This window comes from Coregonus lavaretus (genome assembly GCF_964263955.1).
Source record: "Coregonus lavaretus genome assembly, chromosome: 34".
Lineage (NCBI taxonomy): Eukaryota > Metazoa > Chordata > Actinopteri > Salmoniformes > Salmonidae > Coregonus > Coregonus lavaretus.
Window position 1 is genome coordinate 23399023 of NC_140021.1, and position 16525 is coordinate 23415547.

The 16525-nt window shown below is 41.3% G+C and overlaps 1 protein-coding gene across 1 annotated transcript in view; it reads right to left on the minus strand.

Moving 5' to 3' along the window:
- The window catches only part of LOC311108905 (cadherin-18-like), a gene marked incomplete at both ends in the record, with an annotated part of 152120 nt that overhangs the window by 44081 nt on the left and 91514 nt on the right, over window positions 1–16525 (minus strand). Inside the window, 3 exons of the mRNA XM_084151696.1 lie at window positions 522–775; window positions 6606–6793; window positions 7938–8105. Coding sequence (XP_084007822.1) covers window positions 522–775; window positions 6606–6793; window positions 7938–8105 — 610 coding nt within the window. The remainder of the gene's footprint in view (window positions 1–521; window positions 776–6605; window positions 6794–7937; window positions 8106–16525) is intronic.

Here is a 16525-nt window from a genome sequence, read left to right on the forward strand (position 1 = left end):
GTTGAGGCTCACATCTACTACAAGACCATGGTGCTTGCCTACGGAGCTGTGAGGGGAACAGCACCTCCTTACCTTCAGGCTCTGATCAGACCCTACACCCAAACGAGGGCACTGCGTTCATCCACCTCTGGCCTGCTAGCTCCCCTACCTCTACAGAAGTACAGTTCCTGCTCAGCCCAGTCAAAGCTATTTGCTGCTCTGGCACCCCAATGGTGAAACAAGCTCCCCCATGACGCCAGGACAGCGGAGTCACTGACCACCTTCCGGAGACACTTGAAACCCTACCTCTTTAAGGAATACCTGGAATAGTATAAAGTAATCCTTCTACCCCCCCCCCCCCCCCCCCGCCCCAACACACACACCCCTCCCCCACCCCCCCATTAAAAAACAAACAAACAAGTGGTTGTCCCACTGGCTATCATAAGTTGAATGCACCAATTTGTAAGTCGCTCTGGATAAGAGCGTCTGCTAAATTATGTAAATGTAAATGCATATGTAATAGATTGTCTCAAAGCTCTTACCTGACAGGACTGTTTTTGCTGTCTGGATCCCGGGCTGTTACAGCCCCCACCTCTGTACCAATACGAGCGTTTTCATAAACATCCATGATGTAATAATCCATAGAGAATACAGGTGGCTCGTCCACATCTCCCACAGTGATCTTTAGGGTGGCAGTGTCTTTGAAAGGACCAAGGTAGGAAAAACGAGGTTCCACGTGGGTATTCACTCCTTCAATGTGAAGGGTGTAGGTCTTCTTCCTCTCATAGTTCAGTGGCTGTATGTCCAGGAAAAAGGCACCAGGAAAACATGCAGGATTAGGAACAGACTTCATCCACTTATAATAAATAATAATAATAATAATAATAATAATAATAATAATAATAATAATCCACTTGTGTACCATGTAATTACAATGCAAGTAGCCTACTGAAGTATTATGTTACGTGTTAACCCAATGCGTCCCACCGCAACACCAGCGCTTTTTAAACTTCTAGCCCCTTTTAAACATTGTGTGTTTGAGATGTCTACAGACTTCTGGGTTGTACCATTGGATTAGTCTATTTCTTCTGTATCCATAGGTACCAACCATTAGTCTGTGTGAATCACGGGGTCTAAACTAGAACAGGGTTTGTGAGACAAGAATGGATCCACAAGGGGTCTTTTATATAAAAACGTCAATAGAGTCCGAATGGTTTGAGCTATAAACTATTAAACACTATCTATGAAATGCTGAGACACTCACGAACACGCACATGTAACATTTGCTCTATGACGCTCACAAGCTACACAAGTGTTGTTAGAAGGTAAGGGGTTATTCTACATAGAAGATCATTGGAAATCCCAGGACATATTGTCAATAATACTGTACTAAGCTCACATACAGTGCCTTGCAAAAGTATTCATCCTCCTTAGCGTTTTTCCATTTTGTTGCATTACAACCTGTAATTTAAATGGATTTTTATTTGGATTTCATGTAATGGACATACACAAAATAGTCCAAATTGGTGAAGTGAAATGAAAAAAATAAGTTGTCGCAATTTTTTTTTACAGGTTTTTGCTTTGGCAAACTTTTTTAAAATTGACATTTTTCAATAAAACACATGAACAGTTCATGCCAAATAGTTTTTTGTTCTACTTGTAGCCCTGGTTGTCCTGAATAAAATGGTAAAACACTTAATTGTGAGGCTAAATACAAGGGCTGGACATGCAGATAAATGAAAGTCAGATAAATGAAAAGCCAATCTTTGCTGGGGTCTCGGGACTAATAGGGTTAATACAGCTGTTCCCAAACTACGGGACGTGACTCCAAGTTTCCAAGAGCACAGTCGTCTCCATCATTGGGAAATGGAAATACCCAGACTCTACCTAGAGCTGGCCGTCCTACCAAACTGAGCAACCGGGCAAAAAGGACGTTGGTCAGGGAGGTGACCAAGAACCCAATGACGACTCTGACAGAACTACAGCGTTCCTTGGCTGGGAGAACCTGTCAGAAGGACAACAGTCTCTACACCAGCAGTTCACAAACTAGGGGTCGCGACCCCACATGGGGTCGTGTAATATGAAAATGGGGCCGCAGGAGAATTCCTTTAAAAATAATAATAAGGGTGGCTACTTTAAAGAATCTCAAATATAACATATATTTTCATTTGTTTAACACTTTTTTGGTTACTACATGATTCCATATGTGTTATTTCATAGTTTTGATGTCTTCACTATTATTCTACAAGGTAGAAAATAGTAAAAATAAAGAAAAACCCTGGAATGAGTAGGTGTGTCCAAACTTTTGACTGATACTGTGTGTGTGTGTGTGTATATATATATAATATAATAGTTGTTGTATCTCAAAATCATTGTAATGTGGTTAACCTTAAAAATCTACATGAAAATGATTAAAATCCGTTAAAAAAATTCAACCAGAGAGTATCCTTTGATAATGGGAAAAGGCCACACTTGACCGTTGCACTTGAATCACTCCCACGGTGAATGACTAGGCCCGCTATACTATGAAACCACACACTATTGCAGAGGCTTTGGTTTAACCGGACGTAATTGATATGGTGAAAACAATGTGTGGGGAGGCAGAGGCACAGAAACACACGTCAATACCTTTGTCAGATAACAGTCTTGAACTAAGAACTTATGCTGTTGCTAGCAGTCAAGAGGAAACTGACTGAACGACTCAAAAAATCCCCAGATTATGCTCTCCAAATGGACATTAGCTGTAATGGCCGAGATGCCCATGCATTTACTTTTGTTCGCTATGCATGTCGGGGGATGCTATTCACGAGGACATATTGTTCTGTCTCACAATTCCCAAGCATGAAACGGCACAGGGGATGTTCAGTGTGCTGCGTGGCTATATTGACGATAAACAGATTACATGGGATCGAATGATGGGCTTTTGCAGAGATGGGGCTCCATCTATGGCGGGACGACGGGCAGGTCTCACATTCATAACTAGAGTGCAGTGTCCCTCTGCCATATGGACACATTTTATGATACACTGAGACCAACTGGCGGCAAAAGAGCTGAGCACAGAACTCTGAGATATACTGCAGCAGGTAACTTCAATGGCAAACTACACATTTTGCAGACGCTCTTATCCAGAGCGACTTACAGGTAGTGAGTGCATACATTATTATTTGTTAATTTTTTTCATACTGCCCCCCCCGTGGGAATCTAACCCACAACCCTGGCATTGCAAACGCCATGCTCTACCAACTGAGCTATATCCCTGCCGGCCATTCCCTCCCATACCCTGGACGACACTGGGCCAATTGTGCGCCACCCCATGGGTCTTCCAGTCGCAGCCGGCTACGACAGAGCCTGGATACGAACCAGGATCTCTAGTGACACAGCTAGCACTGCGATGCAGTGCCTTAGACAACTGCACCACTCAGGAGACCGCATCAAACCATATCCACTGCACGCACACCTGTCTGCAAAACTACAGTATGAGGAGATATGGGATCAGAGCATGACAATGTTCTATTTCACACTAAGGCTTGGTGGTTATCAAGGGGGAGTGTTGGACAGATTTTTTGCATTGAGAGAGGAACTGTTGTCATTCACAATGGATGTAAAAAAAAGACTTGGTTGACTTTCTGTGTAATGAAAAGAAAATGTGTCTCCTTGCCTATGTAACAGACATGTTTGGGAAACTGAACGAACTGAACCCAAACATGCAGGGGAAATACAAAAACATTCTACAGATGAGTGACCGAATCAGTGAATTCAGAGGAAGTAATTCTTATTGGAGAGAGTCTTTCAAAAGTGAACCATGCCCCCTTCCCGCGGCTGTGCATGTTTCTGACAGAAAACAGCATCATTAAGTGTCCCACACGACTGATGACTTCTCACCTCAAATGCTTGGAAGAGTACTTTGGGACCTACTTCCCAATTCGTTTGACTGTGATCCTGGCTCAGTTGACATGCCGGTAAGCGAAATCGAACAGCTGATCGAGCTGTCATGTGACTGAATGCATTCACAGGTCACTAAGGAGGAGTTTTGGTTCCTGACTCAAAGGGACTTCCGACTTCAGTGCATTCAAGACAACTGGTAACTCGAGCTCCGACTGGGATTACATTTTTTACGGTCATCCAACTCGGAATTCCAAATTGGGAACTCTGGCCTCTTTCCAGAGCTCCGACCTGAAGATCACCGACGTCATGATTTGACCTCATATTTTTCTGAGTTCCCAGTTGTCTTGAAAGAACCATAAAACTCATGGTACCCTTCGCCAGCTCATATCTGTATGAAGCTGGATTCCGTGCTCGTCTGCATTAAAATCAAATATCGATCCAGGTTGGATGTGACAGCAGAGATGAGGTAGGTGCGCACTGTCGACCACGCCCCCTGTCTTTGAGAAGTTCTGACGCAACATGCACCAAGCACACCCATCTAATTAGTGGTGGTGAGATAAGATACATTATGTCAGACTCATTTGCAATTGACTGTCATAGCCCAACATTAAAAGTACGTGATGTTGAGTTGACAAAACAATCAGAAATACTGTTAATATTTTTCAAATGACTACCATAGCCCCAAATAAAAAAGTAAACATTGGCTATTAATTACATACAGTGGGGAGAACAAGTATTTGATACACTGCCGTTTTTGCAGGTTTTCCTACTTACAAAGCATGTAGAGGTCTGTAATTTACTTCAACTGTGAGAGACGGAATCTAAAACAAAAATCCAGAAAATCACATTGTATGATTTTTAAGTAATTCATTTGCATTTTATTGCATGACATAAGTATTTGATCACCTACCAACCAGTAAGAATTCCGGCTCTCACAGACCTGTTAGTTTTTCTTTAAGAAGCCCTCCTGTTCTCCACTCATTACCTGTATTAACTGCACCTGTTTGAACTCATTACCTGTATAAAAGACACCTGTCCACACACTCAATCAAACAGACTCCAACCTCTCCACAATGGCCAAGACCAGAGAGCTGTGTAAGGACATCAGGATAAAATTGTAGACCTGCTAAAGGCTGGGATGGGCTACAGGACCATAGGCAAGCAGCTTGGTGAGAAGGCAACAACTGTTGGCGCAATTATTAGAAAATGGAAGAAGTTCAAGATGACGGTCAATCACCCTCGGTCTGGGGCTCCATGCAAGATCTCACCTCGTGGGGCATCAATGATCATGAGGAAGGTGAGGGATCAGCCCAGAACTACACGGCAGGACCTGGTCAATGACCTGAAGAGAGCTGGGACCACAGTCTCAAAGAAAACCATTAGTAACACACACACACAATCCTGCAGCGCACGCAAGGTCCCCCTGCTCAAGCCAGCCCATGTCCAGGCCCGTCTGAAGTTTTCCAATGACCATCTGGATGATCCAGAGTTGGAATGGGAGAAGGTCATGTGGTCTGATGAGACAAAAATAGAGCATTTTGGTCTAAACTCCACTCGCTGTGTTTGGAGGAAGAAGAAGGATGAGTACAACCCCAAGAACACCATCCCAACCGTGAAGCATGGAGGTGGAAACATAATTCTTTGGGGATGTTTTTCTGCAAAGGGGACAGGACGACTGCACCGTATTGAGGGGAGGATGGATGGGGCCATGTATCGTGAGATCTTGGCCAACAACCTCCTTCCCTCAGTAAGAGCATTGAAGATGGGTCATGGATGGGTCTTCCAGCATGACAATGACCCGAAACACATAGCCAGGGCAACCAAGGAGTGGCTCCATAAGAAGCATCTCAAGGTCCTGGAGTGGCCTAGCCAGTCTCCAGACCTGAACCCAATAGAAAGTCTTTAGAGGGAGCTGATAGTCTGTATTGCCCAGCGACAGCCCCGAAACCTGAAGGATCTGGAGAAGGTCTGTATGGAGGAGTGGGCCAAAATCCCTGCTGCAGTATGTGCAAACCTGGTCAAGACCTACAGGAAACGTATGATCTCTGTAATTGCAAACAAAGGTTTCTGTACCAAATATTAAGTTCTGCTTTTCTGATATATAAAATACTTATGTCATGCAATAAAATGCAAATTAATTACTTAAAAATCATACAATGTGATTTTCTGGATTTTTGTTTTAGATTCCGTCTCTCACAGTTGAAGTGTACCTATGATAACAAATTACAGACCTCTACATGCTTTGTAAGTAGGAAAGCCTGCAAAATCGGCAGTGTATCAAATACTTCGGGTCGTGACAATTTTCAGATATCAAAATGGTGTCGTGGGCCCCCCAAAAAGTTACTAAAATAATAACAGTGTTATTACACAGGAATAGACAGCAATATCATACTTTTCCTAAGGTGTGCATTTGCAAAAAATGTCACATGGATTTTTACAATGGTGGAAACTCTCTCCAGCCAATGCTTACACCAATCGTATGCTTTTAAATCCATGACGGGGAGTGTGCAAGTACACACTTCTGGAAAAGGGTGCCTTAAGCACAACTCTGTCATGTACCTTCTTGAGGCTGATTATTCCCTTCCTGGTGTCCCTGTCACTGTTTCATTTATTAATTTGTTCATTCACTCTGTCATGTACCTTCTTGAGTTTGATTATTCCTTCCCTAGTGTGCCTGTCATTGTTAATTCATTAATTTATTCTTTAATGAATTTATTTATTCATTAATTCACTCTGTGTACCTTCTTGAGGCTGATGATGCCCTCTCTGGTGTCTCTGTCGGTGGCGATGGAGAACATGGCTGCTCCTTCTGAGTTGATGATGCTGTATTTGATCGCTGCATTGACGCCAAGGTCCTCGTCATTGGCTTTTATCTTCCCAACTGGCTTGCCCACCTGGGCCGACTCAGGGACGTACAACTGGTAATTTTCTGTGGATCATAAACATAACAATACAGACATTGTGGTCCTCTGTAGCTCAGCTGGTAGAGCACGGCGCTTGTAACGCCAAGGTAGAGGGTTCGATCCCCGGGACCACCCATACACAAAAAAAATTATGCACGCATGACTGTAAGTCGCTTTGGATAAAAGCGTCTGCTAAATGGCATATTATTATTATTGTCTGCATTTCAAATGGCACCCTATTCCTTAGAGTGTACTAAATAGGGAATAGGGTGGCTTTTGGGGCAAAGGCTAAGAAACAGCTTAGCATCACTAGTTGGTGCCATATTTGTGGCTGATTGTCCAAATGTATTTTAGCTGTGTCACCCTGAATTGACTTCACAGATGGTCATGGAATTGTTACTAAATGCCTTTTGATATCACCTCAGATTGCTTGAATCAACATTTAGAGCTGAAATGTGTCTGAGGGCCCTTGAATAGCATTGAGTTTAACTTGGACTCTAAATGAGAGATGATTATTGAACTATAATTTTACATTATTGATGTTCAGTGGTCTTACATCTTTATTCAGCCTACATGGCAGTTGATGAGATACATTTTGAGATCAAATGTCATATCAATATATGATTATTATTACATAAAATAGATAAAAAATATATACAAATCAGGATTCGTAATTGGTAAGGTTTTACTCAATGCTATACTCATCTAACTAATGTATGTTGAACATCTGTTAATTATTAAAGATGGAGCTACTGACAGTCAATTAAAGATGTTTAGTATATCTGTAATTAAGCTCAATCCATTTGAGTGAGGAGTGTATTATGATTCTTTATTCGACTCGCCATTTGTAATTGGCCTGCTAAAAACACTCTCAAACTGATATTGTTCTAGTCACATGACATATCTGAGAAGCACTGCTGTTTTATTAAACAAAGTAATTAGTATTTAGCAGAAATAGACAGTCGATTTCTTAGATACTGTTAAGCCTTTTTTATGGAGTAACTGGGCGACATTCAGTAAACGGTGTGAAACGTTGCTGATAGAAATTCCCAAAAATATAACTGACGTGATTCCTTATTCCCCGTCAGAGAGGCATGTTTGTTATTTCTCTCTGAACGTTCCACAACGTTTGCCTGCTGAAGACAGCCCTGGCGTCTATACAGTACTCACTTTGCGGGAACTTGGGAGGGTTGTCGTTGACGTCGGTGAGGGTGATGTTGATGGTGGTGGATCCAGAGAGTCCTCCAACTGATCCTGCCATGTCTTTGGCTTGAATGACTACAGCATAGTGTTCCCTCGCCTCCCGGTCCATGTTGGCTAAGGCAGTCCTGATGACTCCTGGACAGGGGAAGAAGAATAGAAATAATAGAATAATACAAATGTTACTACACTCTTAAAAATAGAGTTGCAAGTTGGAAACAAATAAGGTTCTTGAGAGCCATTCCATTGGGGAACCATTTGAGGGTCTCTGAAGAACCATAAATGGGATGGTTCGTTGAAAAACCACACAAAAATCCCAAACCAGAAATGTTTCAGCCCTTGAGGATCTGAATTGAAAAGCCTTGCTGTAGGGTTTTAAGCCATTGTGCATTTTAGAGTTAGCAGTACTACCCATGACTGTGTTTGCTGGTGATGGAGACATGGTTGTTGTATTCTATGACCTTCACCAAGTCAGGTCCTAGATGCATATGTTGTCATTTTAAATGTAATTATTTAAGACAATACAAGACCTGTGTGGCTCAGTTGGTAGAGCATGGAGCTTCCAACGCCAGGGTTGTGGGTTTGATTCCCACGGGGGACCAGTATGAGAATGTATGCACTCACTACTGTAAGTTGCTCTAGATATGAGTGTCTACTAAATGACAATATATTTCATGAGGCCTTCTTTTGAGAGCCTAGTTTTACCCTAATACAGTGGGCTGAAACTCATAGTTTACAGGCCTCATCAGGCCTGCAAGTCACATTATGCTGGCTTGCAAAGTGATGTATAATTTCTATTGGAATCCAGCCAGAATGGGGATATCCATCATTTTGAATTTTTATTCACCCGCAATCAGCATTCAGAATGACTTCCAGGGTTGGGAAGACTAAGATACCGTAACCCATTCACATCCTTGTACTATATTTAGTACAATATCAAAATGCGCCATTGAACAAATTTGGTTTGGTGTGAATGAAATTTGGTGTCAAATAGTACAAGTGTCTAGAGACACCACATGGACATTTTAAGATTGTTTAAAATGATCTCAAAATGGTATTTCAACATACAGTACAAGTCAAAAGTTTGGACACCTACTCATTCCAGGGTTTTTCTTTATTTTTTTACTATTTTCTACATTTTAGAATAATAGTGAAGACATCAAAACTATGAAATAACACATATGGGATCAGGTAGTAACCAAAAAAGTGTTAAACAAATCAAAATATATTTTATATTTGAGATTCTTCAAATAGCCACCCTTTGCCTTGATGACAGCTTTGCACACTCTTGGCATTCTCTCAACCAGCTTCACCTGGAATGCTTTTCCAACAGTCTTGAAGGAGTTCCCACATATGCTGAGCACTTGTTGGCTGCTTGCCATCTCAATTGGGTTAAGGTCAGGGGATTGTGGAGGCCAGGTCATCTGATGCAGCACTCCATCACTCTCCTTCTTAGTCAAATAGCCCTTACACAGCCTGGAGGTGTGTTGGGTCATTGTCCTGTTGAAAAACAAATGATAGTCCCACTAAGCGCAAACCAGATGGGATGGCATGTCGCTGCAGAATGCTGTGGTAGCCATGTTGGTTAAGTGTGCCTTGAATTCTAAATAAATCACAGACAGTGTCACCAGCAAAGCACCCCCACAATATCAAACCTCTTCCTCCATGCTTCACGGTGGGAACCATACATGCGGAGATCATCCATTCACCTACTCTGTGTCTTAAAGACACGGTGGTTGGCACCAAAAATCTCAAATCTGGACTCATCAGACCAAAGGACAGATTTCCACCAGTCTAATGTCCAATGATCATGTTTGTTAGCCCAAGCAAGTATCTTCTTCTTATTGGTGTCCTTTAGTAGTGGTTTCTTTTTAGCAATTCGACCGTGAAGGCCTGATTCATGCAGTCTCCTCTGAACAGTTGATGTTGAGATGTGTCTCTTACTTGAACTCTGTGAAGCATTTATTTGGGCTGCAATTTCTGAGGCTGGTAACTCTAATGAACTTATCCTCTGCAGCAGAGGTAACTCTGGGTCTTCCATTCCTGTGGCGGTCTTCATGAGAGCCAGTTTCATCATTGTGCTTGATGGTTTTTGCGACTGCACTTGAAGAAACTTTAAAACCTCTTGAAATGTTCCGCATTGACTGACCTTCATGTCTTAAAGTAATGATGGACTGTCGTTTCTCTTTGCTTATTTGAGCTGTTCTTGCCATAATATGGATTTTTTCTTTTATTACCAAATAGGGCTATCTTCTGTATACCACCCCTACCTTGTCACAACACAACTGATTGGCTCAAACGTATTAAGAAGGAAAGAAATTCCACAAATTAACTTTTAACAAGGCTCACCTGTTAATTGAAATGCATTCCAGGTGACTACCTCATGAAGCTGGTTGAGAGAATGCCAAGAGTGTGCAAAGCTGTCATCAAGGCAAAGGGTGGCTACTTTGAAGAATGTCAAATATAAAATATATTTTGATTTGTTTAACACTTTTTTGGTTACTACATGATTCGATATACGTGTAATTTCATAGTTGTGATGTCTTCACTATTATTCTCCAATGTAGAAAATAGTAAAAATATAGAAAAACCCTGGAATGAGTAGGTGTACAAACTTTTGACTGGTACTGTATATATTTTGAAATTCATTCCAGAATTAAATTGTTTAATGGCATATAGTGTTGTTATTTGACTTGTTCTAAGCTCAAATATGCCAAATATATGATTCAACTGGTTGTTGTTTGTTAACTGCAGCCATTTGCATCGTACTATGTTTAGTACTACATGTGTACAAACACACCATAGACACACGCAGGTTTTATTGATATCTGTGGTATGTGTGTACACACGTGTGCTTGTGAGAGATGGAGAGAAAGATGGAGAGTGCTGTAGCAGGCCTCACTTGCCATTGACATATTAGATTTGCTGTACATAAATCAAATCACATTTTATTGGTCACATACACATATTTAGCAGATGTTATTGTGGGTGTAGCTAAATGCTTGTGTTCCTAGCTCCAACAGTGCAGTAGTGTCAAACAATTCACAACAATACACCCAAATCTAAAAGTAAAATAATGGAATTAAGAAATATATAAATATTATGACTAGCAATGTCGGAGTGGCATTGACTAAAATACAGTAGAGTACAGTATATACATATGAAATGAGTAAAGCAGTATGTAAACATTTTTTGTGAAACAAACAAGAAATAAGACAAAAAAAAACAGAAAACCTGAGCGTGCATAACTATTCACTCCCCCAAAGTCAATACTTTGTAGAGCCACCTTTTGCAGCAATTACAGCTGCAAGTCTCTTGGTGTATGTCTCGATAAGCTTGGCACATCTAGCCACTGGGATTTTTGCCCATTCTTCAAGGCAAAACTGCTCCAGCTCCTTCAAGTTGGATGGGTTCTGCTGGTGTACAGCAATATTTAAGTCATACCATAGATTCTCAATTGGATTGAGGTCTGGGCTTTGACTAGGCAATTCCAAGACATTTAAATGTTTCCCCTTAAACCACTCAAGTGTTTCTTTAGCAGTATGCTTAGGGTCATTGTCCTGCTGGAAGGTGAACCTCCATCCCAGTCTCAAATCTCTGGAAGACTGAAAAAGGTTTCCCCTCAAAGATTTCCCTGTATTTAGTGCTTTCCATCATTCCTTCAATTCTGACCAGTTTCCCAGTCCCTGCCAATGAAAAACATCCCCACACCATGATGCTGCCACCACCATGCTTCACTGTGGGGATGGTGTTCTCGGGGTGATGAGAGGAGTTGGGTTTGCGCCAGACATAACGTTTTCCTTGATGGCCAAAAAACTCAATTTTAGTCTCATCAGACCAGAGTACCTTATTCCATTTGTGGGGAGTCTCCTACATTCCTTTTGGAGAACATCAAACGTGTTTCCTTGCCTGGTCCGTGAGTTTTGGTGGGCGGCCCTCTCTTGGCAGGTTTGTTGTGGTGCCATATTATTTTTTTTATAATGGATTTAAATGGTGCTCCGTGGGATGTTCAAAGTGTCAGATATTTTTTTATAACCCAACCCTGATTTGTACTTCTCCACAACTTTGTCCCTGACCTATTAGGAGAGGACTTTGGTCTTCATGGTGGCGCTTGCTTGGTGGTGCCCCTTGCTTAGTGGTGTTGCAGACTCTGGGGCCTTTCAGAACAGCTGTATATATACTGAGATCATGTGACAGATCATGTGACACTTAGATTGCACACAGGTGGACTTTGTTTAACTAATTATGTGACTTCTGAAGATAATTGGTTGCATCAGATCTTATTTAGGGGCTTCGTAGCAAAGGGGGTGAATACATATGCACGCACCACTTTTCCGTTATTTGTTTTTTTTTATGTTTTGAAACAACAAGTTATTTCACTTCACCAATTTGGACTATTTTGTGTTTGTCCATTACATGAAATCCAAATATAAATCTATTTAAATTACAGGTTGTATGCAACAAAATAGGAAAAACGACAAGGGGGATGAATACTTTTGCAAAGCACTGTACGTCTCGTGTCTGAGCAGTTAAATTGCGACTCCACTTTGTCTCTGTACTGACGTTTTGCCTGTTTGATTGCCTTACGGAGGGAATAACTACACTATTTGTATTCAACCATATTCCTAGTCACCTTTCCGTGGTTAAATGCAGTGGTTCGCGCTTTCAGGGTTGCGCGAATGCTGCCATCTATCCATGGTTTTTGTTTGGGTAGGTTTTAATAGTCATAGTGGGAACAGCATCCCCTATACAGTTCCTGATGAACTCAGCCACCATGTCTGTGTATACAGTACGTCAATGTTATTCTCAGAGGCAACCTGGAACATATCCAACATATGCTTATACTTATAGGTTCATATATATATGGTGCTTATACTGAATGTACTCAGGATGTGTATGTGTGAAAGATTGTGTGTGTGTGGATTTCTTTATTGGTTCTGACAATCTATATAACAACAAATATTAAGATCTGATCATTTGAACATGACTTGATTCATGAAATGCAAAGTTAATTGTGTAAAAAACTGTAACCCCATGTGTCGAAAGACTAAATATAGTTCCATATAAAAAAATCACATTGTAGAAAAAGAAAACGCTTTGTCCGATTACATTTAATTTTAATTTTTTTCCATCAGTAAGCTCGGAGAAAAGTGTACTAAAGGAAATTAGAAATTTCCGTTATGGACATGAATGGGTTAAACCATGTGTCAAACTCATTCCACGGAGGGCTGAGTGTCTGCGGGTTTTTCGCTCCCCCCTTGGACTTAATTAATTAAGGTCACTGATTAGTAAGGAACTCCCCTCACCTGATTGTCTATGTCTTAATTTAAAGGAAAAAACAAAAACCAGCAGACACTAGGCACTCCATAGAATGAGTTTGACACCCCTGGGTTAAACATCTAAACTGAAACAACCAATTCAGTAATGGGTGCAATAAGTCCAAGTTACAGTTTGGATAAGTTTAGAAAAATGTATGTTATTTATATTTGAGTAGCACAATATTAATTAATCATTCAATGTACATGCAAAAATATATACTGAACAAAAATAAACCCAACATACAATTTTACTGAGTTACAGTTCATATAAGGAAATCAGTCCATTGAAATAAATAAATTAGGCCCTAATCTATGGATTTCACATGACTGGGTATACAGATTGGTATGTTGGTCATAGATACCTTAAAATAAAAAGATAGGGGTGTGGATCAGAAAACCAGTCAGTATCTGGTGTGACCACCATTTACCTCATGCAGCACATCTCTTTTGCATAGAGTTGATCAGGCTGTTGATTGTGGCCGGTGGAATGTTGTCCCACTCCTCTTCAATGGCTGTGCGAAGTTCTTGGATATTGGCTGGAATTGGAACATGCTTTTGTATACGTCAATTCAGAGCATCCCAAACCTGCTCAATGGGTGACATGTCTGGTGAGTATGCAGGCCATAGAAGAACTGGGACATGTACAGCTTCCAGGAATTGTGTACAGATCCTTGCGTCTTGGGGCCATGCATTATCATGCTGAAACATGAGGTGATGGCGGCGGATGAATGGCACAACAATGGGTATCTCACGGTATCTCTGTGGATTCAAATTGTGTTCATTGTCCGTAGCTTATGCCTGCCCTTACATAACCCAGCGCCACCATGGGGCACTCTGTTCACAACGTTGACATCAGCAAACCTCTCACCCACATGACGCCATACACGTGGTCTGCGGATGTGAGGCCATTTGGACGTATATGCCAAATTCTCTAAAATGATATTGGAGGTGGCTTATGGTAGAGAAATGAACATTAAATTCTCTGGCGACAGCTCTGGTGGACATTCCTGCAGTCAGCATGCCAATTGTATGCTCCCTCAAAACTGTGGTATTGTGTTTTTTGACAAAATTGCACATTTTAGAGTGGCCTTTTACTGTCCCCAGTACAAGGTGCACCTGTGTAATGATCATGCTGTTTAATCAGCTTTTTGATATGCCAGACCTGTCAGGTGGATGGATTACTAACAGGGATGTAAACAAATTTGTGCACATGAAACATGGGACCAACACTTTACATGTTGCGTTTATATTTTTGTTCAGTGTCGATTTTGAAACAAACAATTGTAAAAATCAACCTACAGTAGAGAATACTGGGTAATATGATAATGATGGCCATGGTTTTGGTTAAACTCTGGTTATTAACCCCAACACTGGGGTTCCATTTACACCACTGAGTGTTAATTTAACTCTTTACAGCGTTAACTCTTGAATCAACACAATAAATGTTACTGAAAAATCAACAGTAGTTAACACTGGACAATTTACGGTGTGCTATGAAAGAGACACATCTGCAGGGGGTTCCATACATTTGAAAAACATTTTAGAATTCTGAAGAACCATAGATGCCACCCTGCCAAGAACCCCACACTTAACTAAAAAGGTTCTTTATCAGGTAAGAGTTATCCAAGAAACCTTAAGAGCTGAAGAACAACCACTTTATTTTTTTCAGTGTAATGTATAAATAACAATGTTAGTACTGTACTATACAGCTAAGGCCATAATGTACAGTACTAAGGCCATCCTGGACAAGGGGAGAAAAATTCAGAATAGCAATGCTACCAATGTATTGTATGACTATGCAGTCTTGATGATTCCTGGACAGGGGAAGAAGAATACCTGTGTTAATATTGTACTGTTTGGAGACACTTTTTGGATTTTTGACATGCATGTGTTATTTCTAAAATAACACATGCAAGTGACGATGGAAGAAACATAACTGCACTGTAAATTACTCTGAAACATTTTACTGCAAATTATGGTGCATTGTGGGAAAATGTTGTGTGCGGGGAAATAATTAATGTATTTCTAAAAGATAGGACATTGGAACATTATTTCTGACGTCTAAGTGTTTGGAATGGTTGGTGGGGATCTAAAGAATATCATGTCATATTATTTATTATTTTGTGATGTCATTGAGGATGGTATGACTAAATAACTAACTCTGAAAGTGTACACATTTCAGTTATCAGGTTTGCATCTACAGTGAGGGAAAAAAGTATTTGATCCCCTGCTGATTTTGTATGTTTGCCCACTGACAAAGACATGATCAGTCTTTAATTTTAATGGTAGGTTTATTTGAACAGTGAGAGACAGAATAACAACAAAAAAATCCAGAAAAACGCATGTCAAAAATGTTATAAATTGATTTGCATTTTTATGAGGGAAATAAGTATTTGACCCCTCTGCAAAACATGACTTAGTACTTGGTGGCAAAACCCTTGCTGGCAATCACAGAGGTCAGACGTTTCTTGTAGTTGGCCACCAGGTTTGCACACATCTCAGGAGGGTTTTGTCCCACTCCTCTTTGCAGATCTTCTCCAAGTCATAAAGGTTTCGAGGCTGACTGGCTAGGCCACTCCAGGACCTTAATGTGCTTCTTCTTGAGCCACTCCTTTGTTGCCTTGGCCGTGTGTTTTGGGTCATTGTCATGCTGGAATACCCATCCACGACCCATTTTCAATGCCCTGGCTGAGGGAAGGAGGTTCTCACCCAAGATTTGACGGTACATGGCCCTGTCCATCGTCCCTTTGATGCAGTGAAGTTGTCCTGTCCCCTTAGCAGAAAACCCCCCCCCCCCCCGAAGCATAATGTTTCCACCTCCATGTTTGACGGTGGGGATGGTGTTCTTGGGGTCATAGGCAGCATTCCTCCTCCTCCAAACACGGCGAGTTGAGTTGATGCCAAAGAGCTCGATTTTGGTCTCATCTGACCACAACACTTTCACCCAGTTCTCCTCTGAATCATTCAGATGTTCATTGGCAAACTTCAGACGGCCCTGTATATGTGCTTTCTTGAGCAGGGGGATCTTGTGGGCGCTGCAGGATTTCAGTCCTTCACGGCGTAATGTGTTACCAATTGTTTTCTTGGTGACTATGGTCCCAACTGCCTTGAGGTCATTGACAAGATCCTCCCGTGTAGTTCTGGGCTGATTCCTCACCGTTCTCATGATCATTGCAACTCCACGAGGTGAGATCATGCATGGAGCACCAGGCCGAGGGAGATTGAAAGTTCTGTTGTGTT